At 43.6% G+C, this 19,568-nt stretch overlaps 1 protein-coding gene across 1 annotated transcript in view; it reads left to right on the top strand.

Moving 5' to 3' along the window:
• LHFPL2 (LHFPL tetraspan subfamily member 2) overlaps positions 1-19,568 on the top strand; it is a 178,778-nt gene that overhangs the window by 139,778 nt on the left and 19,432 nt on the right. The window contains exon 4 of the mRNA XM_004449667.3: positions 11,302-12,014. Within this exon, the coding sequence (XP_004449724.1) occupies positions 11,579-12,014 (436 nt within the window). The 5' untranslated portion in view covers positions 11,302-11,578. The remainder of the gene's footprint in view (positions 1-11,301; positions 12,015-19,568) is intronic.

Below are 19,568 nucleotides of genomic sequence, written 5' to 3'. Positions count from 1 at the left end.
GAGAAGGGAGAAACGACCCATGTGCCTGAATCCCCACAGCTGAGCTCAAAGAGACAGTGAGCTGGCAGAGACTGGCCACTGTTTTTGCCTTGCCACGTGGCAGGAGTCCAGGATGGCCTGCAGCTGACCTTTGGTAAGACAGCATCTCTGATGATGCTTTAATTTGGACATTTTCACAGCCTCAGAATTGCACGCTTTTAACCTAATAAATTTCCATTATAAAAGGCAATCCATTTCATGTTTACTGCAGTGGAGCCTTTAGAAACTAAGACAATCCCTTAAGGTCCTCTCACATTTGGAGTAGCCTTGGCATGTGAGCATGCACAGAGGGCCCAGCTCAACTCTGGCAGAGGGGAATTAGAGAGAAATAAAGGGCATGTGGCCAAGCATGCAGTTATCTGAAGTGATACCAAGGACCCTCAGGAGGCGGTAAAGAAAGGCAACAGCAAAGTAACTCCTGGTCTTGGAACTGGTGAGCCCCATTTGCCATTCTCAGAAAGAGATCACAGAAAAGAAAAGCTAAGTGTAGTGTGTGGTCCAGCGAAGTCACTGGGACCCCATGAGGGAGGATTCAGGGCACTGTGGGAACTGGGTCTGTCTGCTTTGGCAAGTTGGGTTCCACATCCCTGTCATCCCGCCATCATGGACATACAGACTAGCATGGACCTTAAAACAGTAATTCTGCAAAACAACTAAAAATGTACATAATTTAGTAAATGCCATGAATGTCAGTCCAGGTTATAGAACATAGGACACTCATTATAATACACCTTTATAAAATGTAAACAGCTTAGAATTCTATTTTAAGTTATTCCTGTAGGTTTTTAAACTGCTTTCTGTGGAAAGCTTCCACAGCAGGGTTTCTCAGCCCTGACACTGCTGAGATTATGGGCCAGATGATTCTTTGCCAGGAGGGACTGTCGTGTGCATTGTAGGATATTTAACATCATCCTTGACCTCTACCTACTAGATGTCAATAGTACTCCCGTCCCCCCTACCCAAGTTGTAATAACCAAAAATGTCTCTGGAAATTGCTAAAAGTCCTCTGGGAGACAAAATACCCCAAGTTGAGAATCACTGCCCCAGTTTTTCCAGAAGAGTCTGAGATGGGATGGGGGATTTTTACCAAGGTTAAAGAAAGGACACTGGCAATAAGCAGGAGGTGCTGAGCATGTTTGGACTGTGACTCAAGGAACAATACAATTGTTGGTGCACTTTGTCCCTTCTCTTAAATATAGTCAGTATGCCTGTGTTTCTGTAGTCAGTTTATCTTATGGGGTGACCTAGGTAAGGGAGAGTTATAAGACCTCCTGGTAGCTAATTTTTTTAAAAAAAGTCATACACAGGTGATTTGTAGCAATGCTATGCTAGCCTTTCACTTCTGAAAGCTGCTTTTGTGCTTTGAAGAGGGAGCTCTAAATGTTTGGGAAGCTTACTTCCTGCTATACAAGGATTATTGGGTAATGTGAGCTGGGAAACAGCTGGTTTCCAGAATCACTTCTCCCTGGAACCTGTGGAGCTGTGCAGGGTGGGTGGTGCGGGCGCTGGCTCTTTCCTGATGGAGCGGGCAGCGCTCCTCAGCCTCCTCTCTCCTCTCCCAGCACCAAGGAACTGCTCACTGCAGGAAGTAGAGCAGCTTCCTCCCAGCTGGCTCTTAAACTGCTCACTGTTTAAAGGCTCCCCTAGGGGTATGTTAACAATTCAGATTCTGGCACCACCTCCAGAGATTTTGATTCACTGTGTGGGGCCCTGGAACTTACATTTTTAAAACTGTTGGCCTAAGTTCGCTTCTAGGAGATGGGGGTGGTCCAGGGAGCACCTCTAGAAGTCCTTGCCAACTTTCGAGGGCTAAAGCCCATAAATTGTACTCACCTAGTTCTCTTATCCTTCCAGAAGACTCGGGAATGGAGGCCATATTGCTGAGCCTTTGTGTACCTTGTACAGATTGGAGCGAGGTAGTAATAATGAAAATAAATATTGGCTGAGAATCCACCAGTGACAAGGAAGCAAAATACAGTCTGCTTGGAGGTGCACTGGTTATTTGAGCTACATGAGCAGGGAATTATGATTAATAAAAAGAGCTAAAATTTTGAGTGCTTACAGTACAAAAAGTATATGAAAATAGCTAGCATATATTGATGCAGTAAATGTTATACTGAATATTTTGCATATATTTTCTCCCTTAATCCTCCCAACAACCTTGTGAGGAAGATGCTCCTATCCTTATTCTACAGATAAGGAAACTGAGGCTTCCAAGGACACACAGCTGTTTGGGGGCAGAGTTGACATTTGATCTAGGGTCTGTTTCTGAAGCTCTTAAAGCATTCTGTTGTCCTGTGTACAGTGTATCTTGCCTGACCCGGTATTCATTGCCTGGTGCCTTAGGATGTGTAGTACCCGCCAAACTGGCTGGGGGCAAGGTGTGGCGGGCAGAGAGCCATGTCAGAGAGGAGCTGCAGACAGCCCAGATTTGCCACCTTGTAAGGGGGAGCTCTGATGTTAACCGAAGGGCCATGAAGACCAGGCCACTGTTAAATCATGGCCTTCTTGATTATAAGAGATTTTCTCATTACTAGAAGCCGTGCCCTCATGGCTCAAATGAATCTCTGGGGAAGGGCTGCATCTGCTTAACGTTATAGCTGTGTCCCTGGGTCTGTAGATCTTTTTGTGTTACCATAAATTAAATATAAAATGTGGTTCCATTTCAAAGGGACATTTCAGAGAAATGAAGGACTTCTTTAGCTTCTAGGATGACGTGGATGGCCTTAGAACAATCCCGGCATCAAGTCCACCTGAGGAGTATTTTTTTTTTAAATGCTAAGTCCTGCCCAGTCCAACCTGCTACCTACTCCCCACCAAAATTCTGATTCTTTAGGACTCGAGAGGATACTGGCATAGATCTGTCTCTCTCGATATTTCTTTGGGTTTCTCCACAGATGATTTTGAGGTGTAGCCCTAATAATGTCCCTCTTAATGTGATGCAGTAGGAATTTCAGATCATCACCTGTGAAAGATCCCCACCAAGAACATGTAAGCTGAATTTAAACCAGCCTTTAGATTTAGCCTCTAGTTCCTATGAACTAATGAAAGAGAACAAGTTTAAATGACATCATGAAGGCATAGACAAACCCAGATTGTTGAATATTCTATAAGACTACTGCCCTGCCATAGGAAAGAATTGTGGGGACAGTGTAGATAAGAGGTGAAAGGATTATTTTTGATTAAAAGAAACTAAAGACACATAACCAAATGTACTGTACGAGTTTTGATTGAATCATGGTTCAGAAAATCTAGCTACATTTACACAGCTTGGGCAGAACAATCCATTCAACAAATGGTGCTGAAAGAATTGGATATCCATAGCCAAAAGAAGGAAAGAGGACCCTTATCTTACACCTTATCCAAAAATTAACTCAAAATGGATTAAAAAAAAAAAAAAAACAACTAAAACTAAAAGCAAGAACCATAAAACTTCTAGAAGAAATGATTGGAAAATATCTTCAAGACCTGGTGGTAGGTGGTCGATCCTTAAAGGAGATAAGACGAGGACTGAGTGGACTACTGATATTTAATGTATGTAGAAGTTTTAATTAGCTTTACTGTAAAAGTGTGGAAATGTATAGAGTGGATGGCAACACACAGTGAATAACAGCTAGTGTATAAATGGGGATGTGACTGAAAATGGTAGTCTAGTTATGTAAATGCCAATTGACAGAATGCTAGAGAATAATCTAGGAACTGTATAGCACAGTAAACCAAGCGGTGGACGAGAATTGTGGTTGATGGTACAGATGCAAGAGTGTCCTTTGTGAGCTAGAGCAAATGTACCTCACTAGTGCAGGGCATTGGGAATGTGGAGAAGCATGGGAAAAATACAGCTGGAGTGACCTATGGACTGTGGTATAAGATCTTATCTTATCTGTAGCAAATATTCCACCACACTATGGTGTGCTGATGTAAGGGTGTTTGGGAATTCACATGTGCATGACTGTTTTATAAGTTTACAACTTCTGTCATAAAAAATATATTTAAAAAATAATAATAGCATGGGTTGGGGGGAAACACACCAAATGTAAGATAAGGACTATGATTAGTAAAGATTTTGACAATATTCTTTCATAATTTGTAACAAATGTCTCACAGCAATACAAGGTGTTGGTAGAGGGTTAATGTATGGGACCCCTGTATGATGTTATGCATGTTTGCTTTGTAAGTTCACAATTTTGACTATACACTTAATTGTTTATGTATGCTCATATATAAATGATATAAAGATAATAATAGGGTTTGTTGGTGGAAAAATACTTTGTTTAGTAGTAATATTTTGATAGTGTTCTTTATTTTTTCATATCACAGTCCATTCATTTTATTTTTGTGTGTGTGTCTTTATTTTTTTAATGTTACATTAAAAAAATATGAGTTCCCCATTTACCCCCCACCCCCCCCCACCCCTCTCCTCCCAGAACAACAACCTCCTCCATCATCATGGGAATTTCATTGCATTTGGTGAATACATCTCTGAGCACTGCTGCACCACATGGTCATGGGCCACATTATAGTTTACACTCTCCCCCAGTCCATTCAGTGAACCATGGGAGGGCATACAATGTCCGGTAACTGTCCCTGCAGTATTACCCAAAAACACCCCTACATCACATCTCTTCCTCCCACTCCCTACCCCCAGCAGCCACCATGGCCACTTTCCCCACACCAATGCCACATTTTCTTTGATTACTAATCACAATAGTTCATGAATAGAATATCAGTAAGTCCACTCTAATCCATACTCTATTCCTCCATCCTGTGGACCCTGGAATGGTTGTGTCCACTCCACATCTATATCAAGAGGGGGCTTAGATTCCACATGGATGCTGGATGCAGTTCTCCTGCTTTCAGTTGTAGGCACTCTTGGCTCTCTGGTGTGGTGGTTGACCATCTTTACCTCCATGTTAGCTGAGTGGGGTAACTCCAATAAACCAGAGTGTAGGAGCTACAAGTCTGTTGAGGCTCAGGGCCTGGCTATCACATGGACAGTCCAGAGATTCAAGTCCCCTGGGTATACACTAAACCCCAGCGCCAACCACAGGCCTAGTAAAAGTAACAAGAGAGACTTGTGAACAAAGATCACATCACACAGAAACACAAACTCCAAAGCAGGGCCAACTGACATGGCACTGAACTCCATCTGCCATGACCCTAGAACATGTGGGTCTCTGTAGCCCTCAGAAAAACCAATACCTGGGGTTGTATCTACTTTATCTGTCTCTGGGACTCTGCTGGGGTGTGTGTAAGGGCAACCCCTCTGATAACCTCCCAGCTCTTTTTTGGAGACTCATAGCCATATAAACTTATTTGTCCTTTTCATTTCCCCCTTTTATTCAGGTCAAAAAGCATTTTTAACCCCTGATATTATATGTAGGCTGAGATAGTCTGCTGGTCTAAGTTGATCCTTTTATTCAAGGTCATTTTCTAGTTACATCATCAGCTGGTACTTGGTAGTAATCCCTCGGTGCCAGGGAGGCTCATCCCCAGGAGTCATGTCCCACACTGGGGGGAAGGCAATGCATTTACATGCCGAGTTTGGCTTCGAGACTGGCCACATTTGAGCAACTCAAAGGCTCTCAGGAGGTAACTCTTAGGCACCCTGCAGCTCTAGGCCTAGTTCTTATTTCAGGTGCACAGGCTCACAAGCATAGTCATTAGTATCAAGGGCTCACTGTTGGATCATCCTTCTTTTTTGGCCTTTGCCATTGCACTTGGGGGATTGTTGCTGTTCCATTATGGAATGTGATAGAGCTCCCCTGCCTAGGAACTCAGCACTCCCTCAGTTGTCGTTTTTAACTTTAACCACTATGAAAATATCCAACATTTTTATGTACCCTGGATGTATGCCCTGGAGAACTCCATGCCAACCATGTGTCCCCTGTCAATAACATCCCACACCAGTATTCCTCTTCTGCCATTGTTGAACCTTTCTGTGACCCATAATTTCTTCAAAAATGAAGTCCAATATATTACCAGGTTCCATTAATAGTAAAATAGAATATAGTGATGAGTTTAAAGGTTAGATATAGAATACATATTAATTTAGAAAAATTAAGTTAAAAATAAATTGGGGTATCAAAAAATTTAAAAATGCAAAAGCTTTGTTTTTGATGTTTTGCCTTCCATCACTGCAATAAGTGTTGCCCTGTATGTAAATTGGCAAGGCAACTTCTTCCATCTTTTCCTAAGTGTCTACGTCCTTTCTTTTCCTTTTTTCTTTTTTTCCTAATTATTAAGCTTATCTTCACAAAAGTTTTAGATCACAATAATTCATATATACAATATATGGTACGCCCACATATCCAACATAAAACCCTTTTCCCTTGCACAGCAATAATGACAGTACTCTTTAATCATTAATTAAAAAGGTTTAACAACAATGCAAGTTATTGGTGGTAGAGTGAATTATGAGAGTCCTGTATGATGTTATATATGTTTGTTTTGTAAGTTCACAACTATTATTATACACTTGTTAATGTATGTTTATGTATGAATGATTAAAAAAATCTAGCTATAATAAATGGGGGGAGTTATTGCTTAATGGGTAAAGAGTTTCCATTTAGGGTGATGAAAATGTTTTGGTAATGGATGGTGGTTATGGTTCCACAACATTATAAATATAATTAATGTCACTGAATAGTACACTTAAAAATAGTTAAAATGGCAATTTTATGTATATATGTTGCCACAGTTAAAAATTGGTGTGAAGGATATCCCAATTTTTAAAAATATGTAATCCATTCATTCCACATATATTTGAAGAGCATCTACTATGTGCCAGGCACATTTTTACATGTACGTAACTATTGACAGTTTGAAGTTCTTTTATGAATCCCAAAAAGAAAAAGATTTTTTTAAACTAATCCATTCCTGTGGGTATGGGCCCTTTAAATTGAACGACATCAATGAGACATACTCAGGTTGGGTTTCCGCCCTTTTGCTGGGCCTTATATAAATGGAGACATATAAGTAAGCCACCATTTTTGATCCTGCCAAGTGGGAGAAAGGAGAAAGTAGAGAGAGAGAGGGCTCCAGGTTCACCTACTGCTGCAGAAAGGCCCCGAGAGGCTGAGAGAGGTCCCAGAGTCTGGAATCAATAGAGCACAGAGGCATGGAAAGAGGCCCCCAAGGGGCTGGGCCCATGGAGCAGCTAAAGGCCGAGTTGACGAGCCCTGCCATATGCTCATCGCACGTGGCAGGACGCCAGGATCGCCAGTAGCTGACTTTGGTGAGAAAGTATCTCTGATGGTGCCATGATTTGAACATTTCCCAATTCAGTTGTAAGCGTTTATTTGGGATAAGCTTTTACCCCAAATTGAAATTTCCATTATAACAGTCAACCCATTTCTGTTACTTTGCATAGGCAGCCTTTGGCAAACTAAGACAGTAATTATATATATATATATATGCATAGGGGAAGGAGAAAAACAAAGATTGGAAAAAATACAGCCTCATTTGAGCTGTATGGGGGAAGGGGGCTGGATTTGAATATGGTGAGGCTTTGGCTATAAGGGAATTACTGTCTTTTCTTGGGTGAGTTAATCTCATTGTGGTTACGTAGGAAATTGTCTTTATTTTAGAGGGTATATGCTAAAATATTTAGGGGTGAATTAAAATGCAGCTCATTTTCAAATGAGTCAGAAAAAATGTATTTGTGTTGTTTGTGTATACTATAGATAGATAGAATAAATGTGGCAAAATGTTAACAAATGTTGAATCTGGGTGTTCTGTCTTTTTCAACTTATGTTTGAAATTTTTCATAATTAAATTGAAAAAAAAAAAAGAACCATGTTTAGTAAGCAAGCTAGTATTCTCTAAAACATTGTCCTGTCCTCATTCTTTGTGTTTACTGCTCTTATAATAGTGAAAAGTGTGGGCATTTTTTGTTTTATAATAACATAAATGTATAATAAGGATATGAGGTGGAACTGTCTACATGCTCAATAATAGTCTAAATTGACTTTAAAACAAAATGCTTGGGGAAGTGGATGTGGCTCAAACGACTGGGCTCCCACCTACCACACGGGAGGTCCCTGGTTCGGTTTCTGGTGCCTCCTAAAGAAGACAGCTGGCCCGATGGGCAGGTGCAGCAAGGTAATGCAACAAGCTGATGAAACGAGACACAGGAAGAAAAACATAATGAGAGGCCCAACAGAGCAGGAAACGGAGATAGCTCAAGTGATTAGATGCCACCCTCCCACATCGGAGGTCCTGGGTTCAGTTCCTGGTGCCTCCTAAAGAAAGAGGGAAGATGAACAGACAGCAAGTGCAAACAATGAGAGGGTGAGGAGAAATAAATAATAAAAATAAAATAAATCTTTAAAACAAAACCAAAAAAATGCTTGTGGACAGATGACTTGGGTGGCAGGTCATAGTCAGGTGAACTAGACAGAGTGTTAGGTATAAATAAACATGCAAAGTCAGACCATCACCACCAACCCCACAATCACACACAAGCAGAGTCCCATATGCATGAAAATACAGGCATTTTGACTGCCCATGACAAAAAATAGATTAAAAAAGAAAACTGGATTGTTCTTAAATTAAAAAAAAAAAAGTTCCAGGGGTACTGTGGGCTCTTTGCTTTAGCTTTGACTCCACCCTTCCAGGGCAATGTGAACTTTGCTCCTGGGTTTGTTCTTGTAATCTCTTAGGCGCAGGCACTCTCCTCTGTTTTAACTGACAGCAGGAAGCTGTTAAGACAGGACCCTGCCATGGAAGTTACACACGCCATTTCAGTGCTGCTCAGCACCTTAATCAATTAAGGTTTTATGTAGAACATGTATAGAAGACTGACTCCCATGGTCCAAGCATTTATAAACTCTTCCTAACTATATTCTGTCAGTTTCTGCAAAATTCTATTAATAGTTTTTCTTTATGTTATTTGCTATGAGGCTTTACTTTGCAGACCTTTGTGACAATTATATCATCACCAACTAAAGTCAGAGGGCTGCCCAGATTATCCACAGTCATCAGGGATGTGATAGTGAAGTCGGATGTTGTAGAGGGGCAGCATCTTTAGCGGTCCATGAAGAAGAGAAGAAGGTTTGTACCTGGAATGACAATGAGGGCTTGGTTTCACTAGGTCCCTGTGCGGGCCAGCTCTGCGCCGGTTCTCCCTGCTGTATAACAAGGCTCCATTTCCCTTTTGACACAGGTGCTATCTCAGCAGCAACCTGCCGTTCCCTGCACATGGCCAAAATGTGATACTTTACAGAGCATAGAACACTATAGAAACCTCCTGCTGCTTTTCCAGATTTTCCTGTGTCCTGTCAACCTAAGGACTTTTCTGGAACCAGTGTGCTTAGTCAGCTTGCATAGAGTGGCTCTTCCTCTTTTAGTAGCAATAAACAAACTTGCTGGAGAGACCAAAGCATCTTATCTCCCTATTCAAAAGACAGAAGAATAAAGGCCTCCTTCAAGCCACTCTGGTGTGGACATGGGAATTTGGTGCAGTGGATGGGAGATTATTTTAGCACAAATGGACAAGGCACACTATTTCCTGAACTCTAGCAAATGGGTCCCCAAATAACCCTTCCTTAAATTGGCCCTTTGGCCAGCTGGTGGCAGAACTGGGTTTGAAACCCAGACCTGATTGACTCCAAAACTCGCAGTGGAGCACACACCTTTCCCTCAGCACAGGCCCGTTGCACGCATGCACACACTCTGACAATTTTTAAGTGCCTGTGTTCCTACTTTTGTGCTTGCTATTTCCCCAGCCTGTCATCTTATATTATACAGTGATAGGAGTGGGGATTTTGAAATATGTCATATGATATAAGTAGAGTCACTAATTAACAGGAGTCAGTCAGCATGCAGACAGCTGGTGCATGGTGTAGAAACAGCAATTTAGGCACTGCACCCTGGGCTTCCTGATTTTCCCACTTCCTTCCCCATTAGATAACTACCTGCCCCACCCCACTCCTAGCAGGCCAAGGGACTCTGTCATTCTGGTGGAGTTGACATGATTTTGGTTAATAAGATCCAGTGATTCAGGGCCATGCACCCAGATGTCAGATGTGAGCCTCGCAATTCCTCCTGACCTTGGAGAGCAGGCAGAAAATGGGCTGTGAATGTGCGCTGCTGGCCCCTGTTTCAGGGTTCAGGCTCCTCTGAAGGAGGTTTGGGCTGTTAGAGTAGAGCCCTCTGGTAATGAAGTCATTTGGCTTTAGGAGCAGAATACGTCCTCTGTGAAATCAGAAACAATGGGCATGTTGAGTCCAGACCTGGGGTGAACTGAAGCTTGGGCAGAGGCACATGGTGATGAATTGGGACAATTCAAAGGATGCATTCTTTCCTCATAGACAAGTTTCTGTTGTCAACAAAGTTGTAATGTAACTCAGTTGAAGTGATTCTAATGGTCATTAATATGCCTCTGTTTAAAATAATTTCCCTAAATGAGAAAGTCATGAACTCTTCCTTGAGTAGTTTATTTCTTCTAAAAACCATCCTGTGAGAAATGGATGAAAAATAGGTTTGGGCAGTAACAGTGTTTTTATTATTTTTCATGGGATAATTTCCCTTTACATTTTCATTTACCTGTGAGACAGATAATTTTTATCTCTCTGGTTTATTGATAATAACTTGGTTTCCAGGGTGTGGGAGTTGGGTGTTGCTGTGCTCTACTCTTGAGCAAAAGCTTTGGGTGCAAGTTTTTCCGTGCTTAGCTCATCTAGCACCAAATAAGCATGTGGAGACTCATGCAAATTTTAAAAAATGTAGCCAGTATATTGCCATAGTTCAGTTGCAGCCATATCTAGATATACCCAGATTCCTGTTTGACTTTTTCTCATTAAAAAATGTTGCATCAGGAGCCATATCCCAAGAGTGCAGCGGCTCGTGGCAGTGTCGCCTGGACCACAGGCCGCCCCCCGGGGTTAGTACAGGAACTGGCATTGGCCTCTTTCCTGCCGTCGTGCCTCTTGAGATAAGGTGAACCACCCCCTAGAGCTCTGGAGTGTGTGGAAAGGGGGCATTTAAACAAAGAAAGCCCGCAGAGGCCCTGCGAGCGGCCCAGCACGCCGGCTGCGCACCAGGATCTGCTGTGGCGGGGTCCGCGAGAGGGACGGCGGGTGGGAGCGGGCGGCGCAGAGGGGCGGCCGAGGCGCGGGGGTGCCCGGCGCGGGAAGGGCGCGCGGTTCCCAGCCCTGCCGCGCGACGCTCGCGCTCGGGTTTTAAGATTGAAGTTGGTTCTTGGCCGCGCGGCAGGGGCGGGGCCTGGAGAGCCGCTAACCGCCTCCTCCTTCTCTCCCGTAGGTGTGCCTGGTGGGGGCGGCCCGGCAGCCGCTCCCGGGGCCCCCGCCGAGCCGCCGAGCCGCCGAGCCGCCGAGGAGGAATGCTGACCGCGAGGCAGCCGGACGGCGGGCGGCGCTGCCCGCGCGAGGGGAGCGGCAGCCGCGGGCGGTGCGCGTGAGCGACCTGAGCAGCCACTTCCTTCTGGGGCTGCCCGAGCCTCCCGGCTCCTCTCCCCGCCGGCTTGCTTTCTTCATTAACCCCGTGGACTCCTGGCTCTTTTTCCATCTCGAACATCAATATGTGTCATGTCATTGTCACCTGTCGCTCGATGCTCTGGACCCTCCTGAGTATTGTGGTGGCCTTCGCAGAACTCATCGCCTTCATGAGCGCAGACTGGCTCATTGGTAAAGCCAAGGCCCGCGGCAGTGCTGGGCGGGACAACCAGACGGGGGGCTGGGGCCCGGCGGAGCCCTACCACCCCACCCTGGGCATCTACGCGCGCTGCATCCGCAACCCGGGCGTGCAGCACGTCCAGCGGGACACGCTGTGCGGGCCCTACGCAGAGAACTTCGGCGAGATCGCCAGTGGCTTCTGGCAGGCCACTGCTATTTTCTTAGCTGTGGGGATCTTCATTCTCTGCACGGTGGCCTTGGTGTCCGTCTTCACCATGTGTGTGCAAAGCATCATGAAGAAAAGTATTTTCAACGTCTGCGGACTGTTACAAGGAATTGCAGGTGAGTGTGCCCACCAGAGGGCGAGCTGCCTGAGGGAGCAGCCCTGGGGAAGCCCTGTGTATGCAGAGCACTCATTTATTCATTTCCTGCCAGTTTTTAAAAAGTCAGTCTTCTTCATAATCAGGTTTTCTTTTGTTACAGTACTGATCCAGGCAAAATCTGCGTGCTGCCCTTGTGTCCGTCCCCCTTTTCCCTGTTTCAGTCACTCTTACCTACAGGGAGGACAGTGTCTTGTTCTTTTCTGGTCTCCCGCATTCCTCTTCATTGCTTATTTCCTAGTGTTCTAAGTTGTTGGTTTTTTGTTTGAGTAACTACTACTAGTTGTGTTTCCCATTAAACTAAAAGCATGCTTTCTATGTCAGTGCATCCCACCCTGAGGAATTATGGTGATAGAGAATCCCAGCTGTAGCAAGCACGCTATGCTGAGGAAGATCGGGGCAGGGATTCACTAAGGGCTAGAGCACCTGGTCCTACCACACTCAGCCCCATCCCCAAATGCCAGATGATTTCAGCTTTGGGAGGGGAAGAAGCAGGCTGGGAAGGAATTAGTATCAGCTGTTCTGTATTTTTAAATGTTCTGGTTTAAATTGAATCCTGGGGCCTGGCAGAATGTTCTGTACACTCAGATCAGAAACTGCAAGCTGACTCTTCACTTTCTGAAGAATTCTCACTAATGAGCGTGTTAGAAATTGGTAGAAAGAAAAGTGTAAGCTTTTCACAGCAACCCCAGATGGAAGGGTTGTGAGCTGCAGGAAGCGTCCACTCCCACAGCACTTTTATAGGTTTCACCACGTGGAACTGAAAGTTGGATCCTGAACTAGCAGATGGGGTAATTAATCTGTCTAGACTCAGGGGTCTTGTCCTGGATGGTGGAAATTCACAACCATGCACACAGGGCTGAGCTTGAAGATGCTCGCAAAGAAAAGCGGGAATAATAAGCTCTTGCTTTGATTTTCAGAAAGTGTTCACATCTTAAACAGTCATAACCAAGATATGTATTAACCTGAACTCTTAACAGGAAAAACAGTAATCCCACCTACAACCTTAAATGAAGGGCTCACGCAGGTAATACCTCCCTCCGCAAGTGCTACAGCTATATGCATACTCTCCTCAGCTGTGAAGAGTAAGTAAAACTCTAGCCTTCCTCCTAGCAAATTCTTGAGCTCAGCATGGCTGGCTTCTAAATAAACAGATCAAATGACAGTTTCTTCCAAACAGCTGGTAAGATAAACTTCTGTGTTCCTCATATCTTAGTGGTGCCATGGAGGGAGGGCAGGGAACAAGGAGGGTCATGGGTCCAGAGAAATAACAGGGTTGCTGGTCCATGGTCCTGATTGGTTTGCATAGGGGATATACTCCAGTCAGACACGAGGGCCCTGAAACCTCCTAGCCCAAAGTGACAAATTTCTTTATCTGCCAGGTTAAGTCAAATCGTGAATGACCCGGGAACACAAAGGCACTCATGGAATTTGGGAGGCCAGGGTTCTAATTTTCAGCTTTGCTGCTAACTAGCAGGTTCACCTGAGATAAATGCATCCAGTTCTCTGACCTTAGTGTTCTTCCGAAAAAAAGTGAGAGATTGGAAAATATGACCTTACCTTGGAGTTTTTGTTTTTTTGTTTTTTTTTAAAGAATTATTTATTTATTTAATTTCCCCCCCCCTCCCCTGGTTGTCTGTTCTTGGTGTCTATTTGCTGCGTCTTGTTTCTTTGTCCGCTTCTGTTGTCGTCAGCGGCACGGGAAGTGTGGGCGGCGCCATTCCTGGGCAGGCTGCTCTTTCTTTTCACGCTGGGCGGCTCTCCTCACGGGCGCACTCCTTGCGCGTGGGGCTCCCCCACGCGGGGGACACCCTTGCGTGGCACGGCACTCCTTGCGCGGATCAGCGCTGCGCATGGCCAGCTCCACACGGGTCAAGGAGGCCCGGGGCTTGAACCGCGGACCTCCCATGTGGTAGACGGACGCCCTAACCACTGGGCCAAAGTCCGTTTCCCACCTTGGAGTTTTGATTCTGATACTCATTGTCCCCTTTTTAATTTCACTTATGAAATCTTCTGAAGTTTTTCCCCTTCATCTTGATGTTTCACCTCCCAGAAATGTTAAATAAGACAGGTTCCAATACTGCTTCATTTTTTCTTGCCAGAGAAATGCCTCTACTTTCTTCTCTTTAGACACGTAGCACCTAGGTGTATGTGCATGTGTATATCTCACTAAAGGCTTATGAATAGTCAGAATAAATGTGGCAAGGGGAAGCTAGCACATGCAATTTATTAATCCTGTTAAAGAGCCCTTGTTGACCAGAGAGGCAAATTTCTATTTCGCTTTCCCTCATGTTATATTTGCATATCATTGATGATTTCATGCCTTTATTATGGATTTTATCATTAGCTGGTAGGCACATGAGACCCCTGGCTTGTCATCCCTAGGAATTCTTTTCAGCCTGGGAAATGTAGTGGCAATCTAATTGCTTTTAAGTGACCAGTCTCCATTTACAGTAAGGGATGGGACATCTTGGGCCATGACACCGTGGCCTGTCTTCTGCAGTCATTTAGAAGCAAAATTATCTAGATATCCTTCAGTCCTGAAGCCTTAGTTTATAACAAGGTCCTGTAAATTCCATCACTTAGAATGCAGATTGGTTCAGCAAATCTTCTGGTGCTCGTTTGCTATTTCTCAAAAATGCCAACGTGTTCATTTTGGCACAAAGATGAGTGCATATCTTAGGTATTATTCATGCACTCCAGTTTGTTACTCCTGACTTTTTTCCTCTCCCTTTCCGTCTGCAGACAGCCTCTGGGGAGAAGGAGTGAGAAGGGAGCAATAGCACCCCTGAGGGGTTGTCTGCTGGTCAGCTATCTTTTTGAAAAGTCCAGATTTTCTAAAACAAAGTGTTACTTTATCCCCACATCTATTACTTATGCTCTCCATGCATACATATAACATCTCATAAATTCTAAAATTACTCAAAATTTAAAATTGGCAGGAGGCAGTTTTTCTTGTATAATCAGACTGCCTCTAGAGACCTTGATCTGCAGCTAAGCTCTGAAATACTGGAAAGAAGTGGGTTCCTGTTTTCTCCTTGAGGCCTAGCAGCACCCCTCTGAGAGGAAATCATGGGAGAGGGGGCCGAGCACTAGTCAGTGGCCTTCCTCAGGTACTGTACGAGATGCTCAGCGGGCTTGTCCTCCCCCAGAGGAGGTGTTCACCAGGCACTTGAAGCCAATGTAAATGGCAGCTGTGGTTCTTCAATCTGTGGCTGAGAAAGTTGCGGCATCGGTGTCTGAAGCAGCTGATTTGCTTTTTCTCCTGTGGACCAATCTGTAATAGCATCTGGTCAGCCCTAGCCTGAGCCAAGGATTTGCAGCTGTGAAAATCTATCTATCTCCAAATCCCCTCTCTCAGCCCTGGATCTATTCAACATTGAAACAAATGGTAAGAAAGCAGGCAGTTGCCAAAGCAACAAGAGGATTCCTTAGAAATATACATGCCTGTGTTTGTTCTCACAACTTGCATTTTGGCAAAAATGACATATTTGTTCAATGTGACTGGAGGAAATATTATAGGATATTCTAAGCATACTTCTTGGCTTGTCTTAATTTTAAAGAATAAATAGGCCACAGACTTGTTTCCCTCATTCTATCTAAAAAATATAACTCATCAAAATCTTGATATTTTTTTGATTTTAGAAGATGGTGTGAAAGACTCTGCTGCCTCAGTTGAAATCCCAAAGTCTGGGTTACTTAAAAATAAAAACATAAAACTATTGACTATTAAATTAACCCAGGTAGGATTTGCCTTCAAGGCCTAGCCTAGCGGTAGGCACCAAGCTGACACTTCCTGAACACTTGTGCACAAAGGCCTTTGGTGTTCAACTCTCATTCTTGGCAGTAGAGTTTGATCCTCATCTGGTCCTGGATCCATCCTGACCCCACCTTAAAGTGGTTGTGAAATGTTGACCAATTTACTTTACTTCTCTAGACCTCAGTTTTCTCACTTATAAAATGGATGTTATCAGAACAGTATATACCCCAGGGTTGTTTTGAGTGGTAAATTAGGTCATGTGTGAAAAAGGCTTAAGCACAGTGTCTGACACATAGTACATGATCAATAAATAGCTCTTTGATTATTAAAATATTCTGCTTTTGTGGCAGGTTTAATGTATTTTTTTATGTTTCTTAAAATCGCTGTATTCTGAGGAATACTGGTACCCTTTATGTTCTTCAGAGTTGACCTTGTATTAAAATCAAATGGGAATATATTGTATAGGGCCATTCCCTGGCCCCTTAAGAGCCTGCCCGTGTCAGAGCATCCATGGCTTTGATGTGACTGTGGGTATCCTCAGGTAGTTTTTTTAAATGCAGGATAGAAATCAAATTGACAGGAAAATGTTCTTTCTCTTCTGGAGGCAAATTCTAGCAGTTGAGTCTTGATTGCAGGTGGCTTCTCCTGCTCCCCTGGCAGAATAAATCAGACTGATCAGTATTCCCTGGGTGAGAACTTGTCCAGGTCTTGGCTAAGCCAAAAACATACATTGGTTCACATCCCTCTGGGATTCATTACGAAAGCTGGGTAATCAGCCAGCGGGGCCGTTTTGTTGCCAACTCCCTTCCTTAGGTTGTGACCTGGATGTAATCCATATGAAACTGTAGAACGCAAAGATCCAGATTTTCCATGACAGCATCAAGCACTTTGTGTTTGGAAATGCACATAGGATTCTCTTAGAAGTCCACAGGATCCCCAGTGACTCAGGTTTGGGACAGATGCCATTAAAATGAGCTCAGCACTTGGCTCACTCGTGCTGGCTTGGTCTGTTCCCCTGAGTTCCCATGAGGGTTGGACTAGCGCATGAGCTGCTGGGCCTGGCTGCCTGCTGTCTTCCAGTCTCCCTCATAGGCATGCCTGCTTCTTCGTGTCTGCTTGGCTCTTATGCTGTCCACTCTTTCTAGTCCTCTGTCTGCATCGGTCCTGGTCCAGCAGGATTGCCTCAGCAAGCTGCCCCAGGGGCCTGACCAGTTAGAGGCAGCTGAACTCTGCCTCTGCCAAGTAGAGTGGAGGCTGTGGCCAGGGGAACTGCTCTCTGCTCTGGTGGCTTGAGGGCCTGGTGTGTGCAGGCTCAGCTTTCTTGGACGTGAACAATGATCCAGGGTGAAGGGGGAACAGTATGAAAGAAGAAGGAAAGGAGAGGAATCTGAGAGAGAAGACAGGTAGATGGTTTTGCCTATGCCGTTGTTAGAATTGCTTTTCTTATAAATCTGAATGTGTGTGGAGGTATAGGTGGGCACATGAAATATACCATTATTCCTCTGTAGGACTTGGTGTTCACAGGGTGAAAAAATAACCTTAACCATCAAGAGGATATCGTTTCATTTCCTAAGGGCACAACCCAACCTGGTCGCAGCCTACATTGTAACTTCTCCTAGGCCCCACCTATCCACTCCCAGGCCCAAAAGACCAAACCGGCCATTGGAGAGGCCAGGAATAAGAACAGAGCCTTGGGAGCATAGGGGGAAGGGGAACAGAGCCCTGGCTCTCCCCACCCCAGGATTTCAAACCTGAAAAATTCACCTGCGTTTGTCTGAGATAGTGTGACTTTGGTTGCTCAACCTCAGAACATCCTCATATAAGGGGAGTCAGGAAAATCAAGGGAGAATCCCCTGTTTATCCTTCTTAGTGAGATGAGAGTAAGGCTGGAGGCTTCAGGCCACCCAAAGGAGATTCTTGATTTCTGGATCTTCAGAAGTCCAGCAGCTGCGTGTCTGAATCAGTTTAAGATTTCTATTTTGTATGATATATTTATTAATTCATCAACCTTTTGTAATCCCTTGAGAAAAACTAAAGATTGCAGAAATGTTATGATAAGGTAGACCAAGAGTAAATTTTACTTCAAAGGACTTTTATCAGATGCAAAGTATTCTTCCAGAAGCACTCACATCTACAGTTTCTTGAGTTTCTACCCCCAAGCTGAATTAGAGTCATCATTTCATAAACTGTACCCTAGAGAAGCAAAAAACATCATTATCTATAAAGGGAACAAAGAACTCAACCGTATCATTAGATTAAAAAACAAACAAACCAAAAAACTACTGTTTAAAAGCAAGTAGACCAAGCAGGCATTAATTTTGAGAAAATCTAGAGACCGTGATCTATTTCTCAGAATCACTTGGAAGGTCTAGAAAAAAATGGAAATTCTTGAAATTCAGATATAGCCATTGATCTGCAAATAGCATGTGGAAAAGGATTTGCCATGGCAACCACTTAATTCTAGACATAAATGATCATGGAGCCATGGATAATGTATGCTCTGATTCCATTAACAAATAGTTACCCCAATGTGGCTTTGCATATTTACACCAACAGCTCAGGAACTCTGTTTTGAGAGCTAAATGGGATGGTAGTAGTCTTCTAAGACATGAAGCCACTTCAAAAATAACCTGCATCTCCATGAAGAACTGTGCTGTAGCATAGTCAGGTGTATTTATGAATTCATTCATTGTATATGGTCCTTCCGGTAGTATTACCTGTGAAATTTTGGGATGTATATAAGGTACCCCGTCTCCCTTAATCTTGTTTGTTGGATGAATAATTTCATCAAGAAAACATTTCATAAAGTTGTATACAAACAGTTTAGTGAACAGTTTCTCCCCCAAACATGTAATGTTTCATCACTAACTGATGGGGAAGGGATAAATTGGCTAAGTTAGTTTTTGGGATGCTTTTTGACACTCATGCATTAGATAAGGATCTAGAAACTACCAGTGAAGTAACTTGCACATAAATATGAATCACTGCTGAGAATGACTTAGAGAAGACTCAACAGTTGAGAAACTAGGTCTTTATAGATTGTTTCTCTGCATACTCTAAGGGCATCAGACAATCCTTAATTGATATGCATTCATTTTGAGTAATTTATAACACAAACTTTCTCTGGAGTTGAATAGTCTTTTGATGACAACTTTGCTCTGATTGTCCTTCAAATAATTTTCTTCCTGTTGCTCTGTCATATTCTCACCACCCCTGGATCCTCTGGAAAAGTATTTTTCTTGCCAATTATAATTCCACGGGAGGATTTTTAACAGAAAACAGATATCCAACTAGACCCTTCTTGGCAGATGACAAGCATTAATGCAGCATTTAAAAAAAAATTCATTGACACCTGCATATATCAACCAGATCCTTCACTTTTACTCTCCTTCTCCCCACCCCCCAAAAATCTTGCTCATTAAAAGCATCTAATATGACTGATCATGTACTAGTTGCCAAGTAGATATCATCTGCTCTGCAGGGATACTGTGGTCATCAGATGAAAACCCTTTTCATTACATAAGCTGTGCCTTGTGTAGCCACTAAAACAGAATTATTAGATATCAAAGTTGGGCCTGGTCTAGTTTGTCTGTAAACTCCTGTAACTTTAAAACAAGATGCAACAAAAACAAATTTATATCCTAGACCAAAGGAATAGAAAACTCAGAAAGAGCCTCCCTGCACTTTACCTTATCATTCGCACAGAAAAGAGTCTTAGAAAGATGCCCCCTCCTAACACAGGCATCCACCACCCAC

The sequence above is a fragment of the Dasypus novemcinctus genome, chromosome 2, assembly GCF_030445035.2.
Source record: "Dasypus novemcinctus isolate mDasNov1 chromosome 2, mDasNov1.1.hap2, whole genome shotgun sequence".
Lineage (NCBI taxonomy): Eukaryota > Metazoa > Chordata > Mammalia > Cingulata > Dasypodidae > Dasypus > Dasypus novemcinctus.
This window is presented reverse-complemented; position numbering and strand designations above follow the sequence as displayed.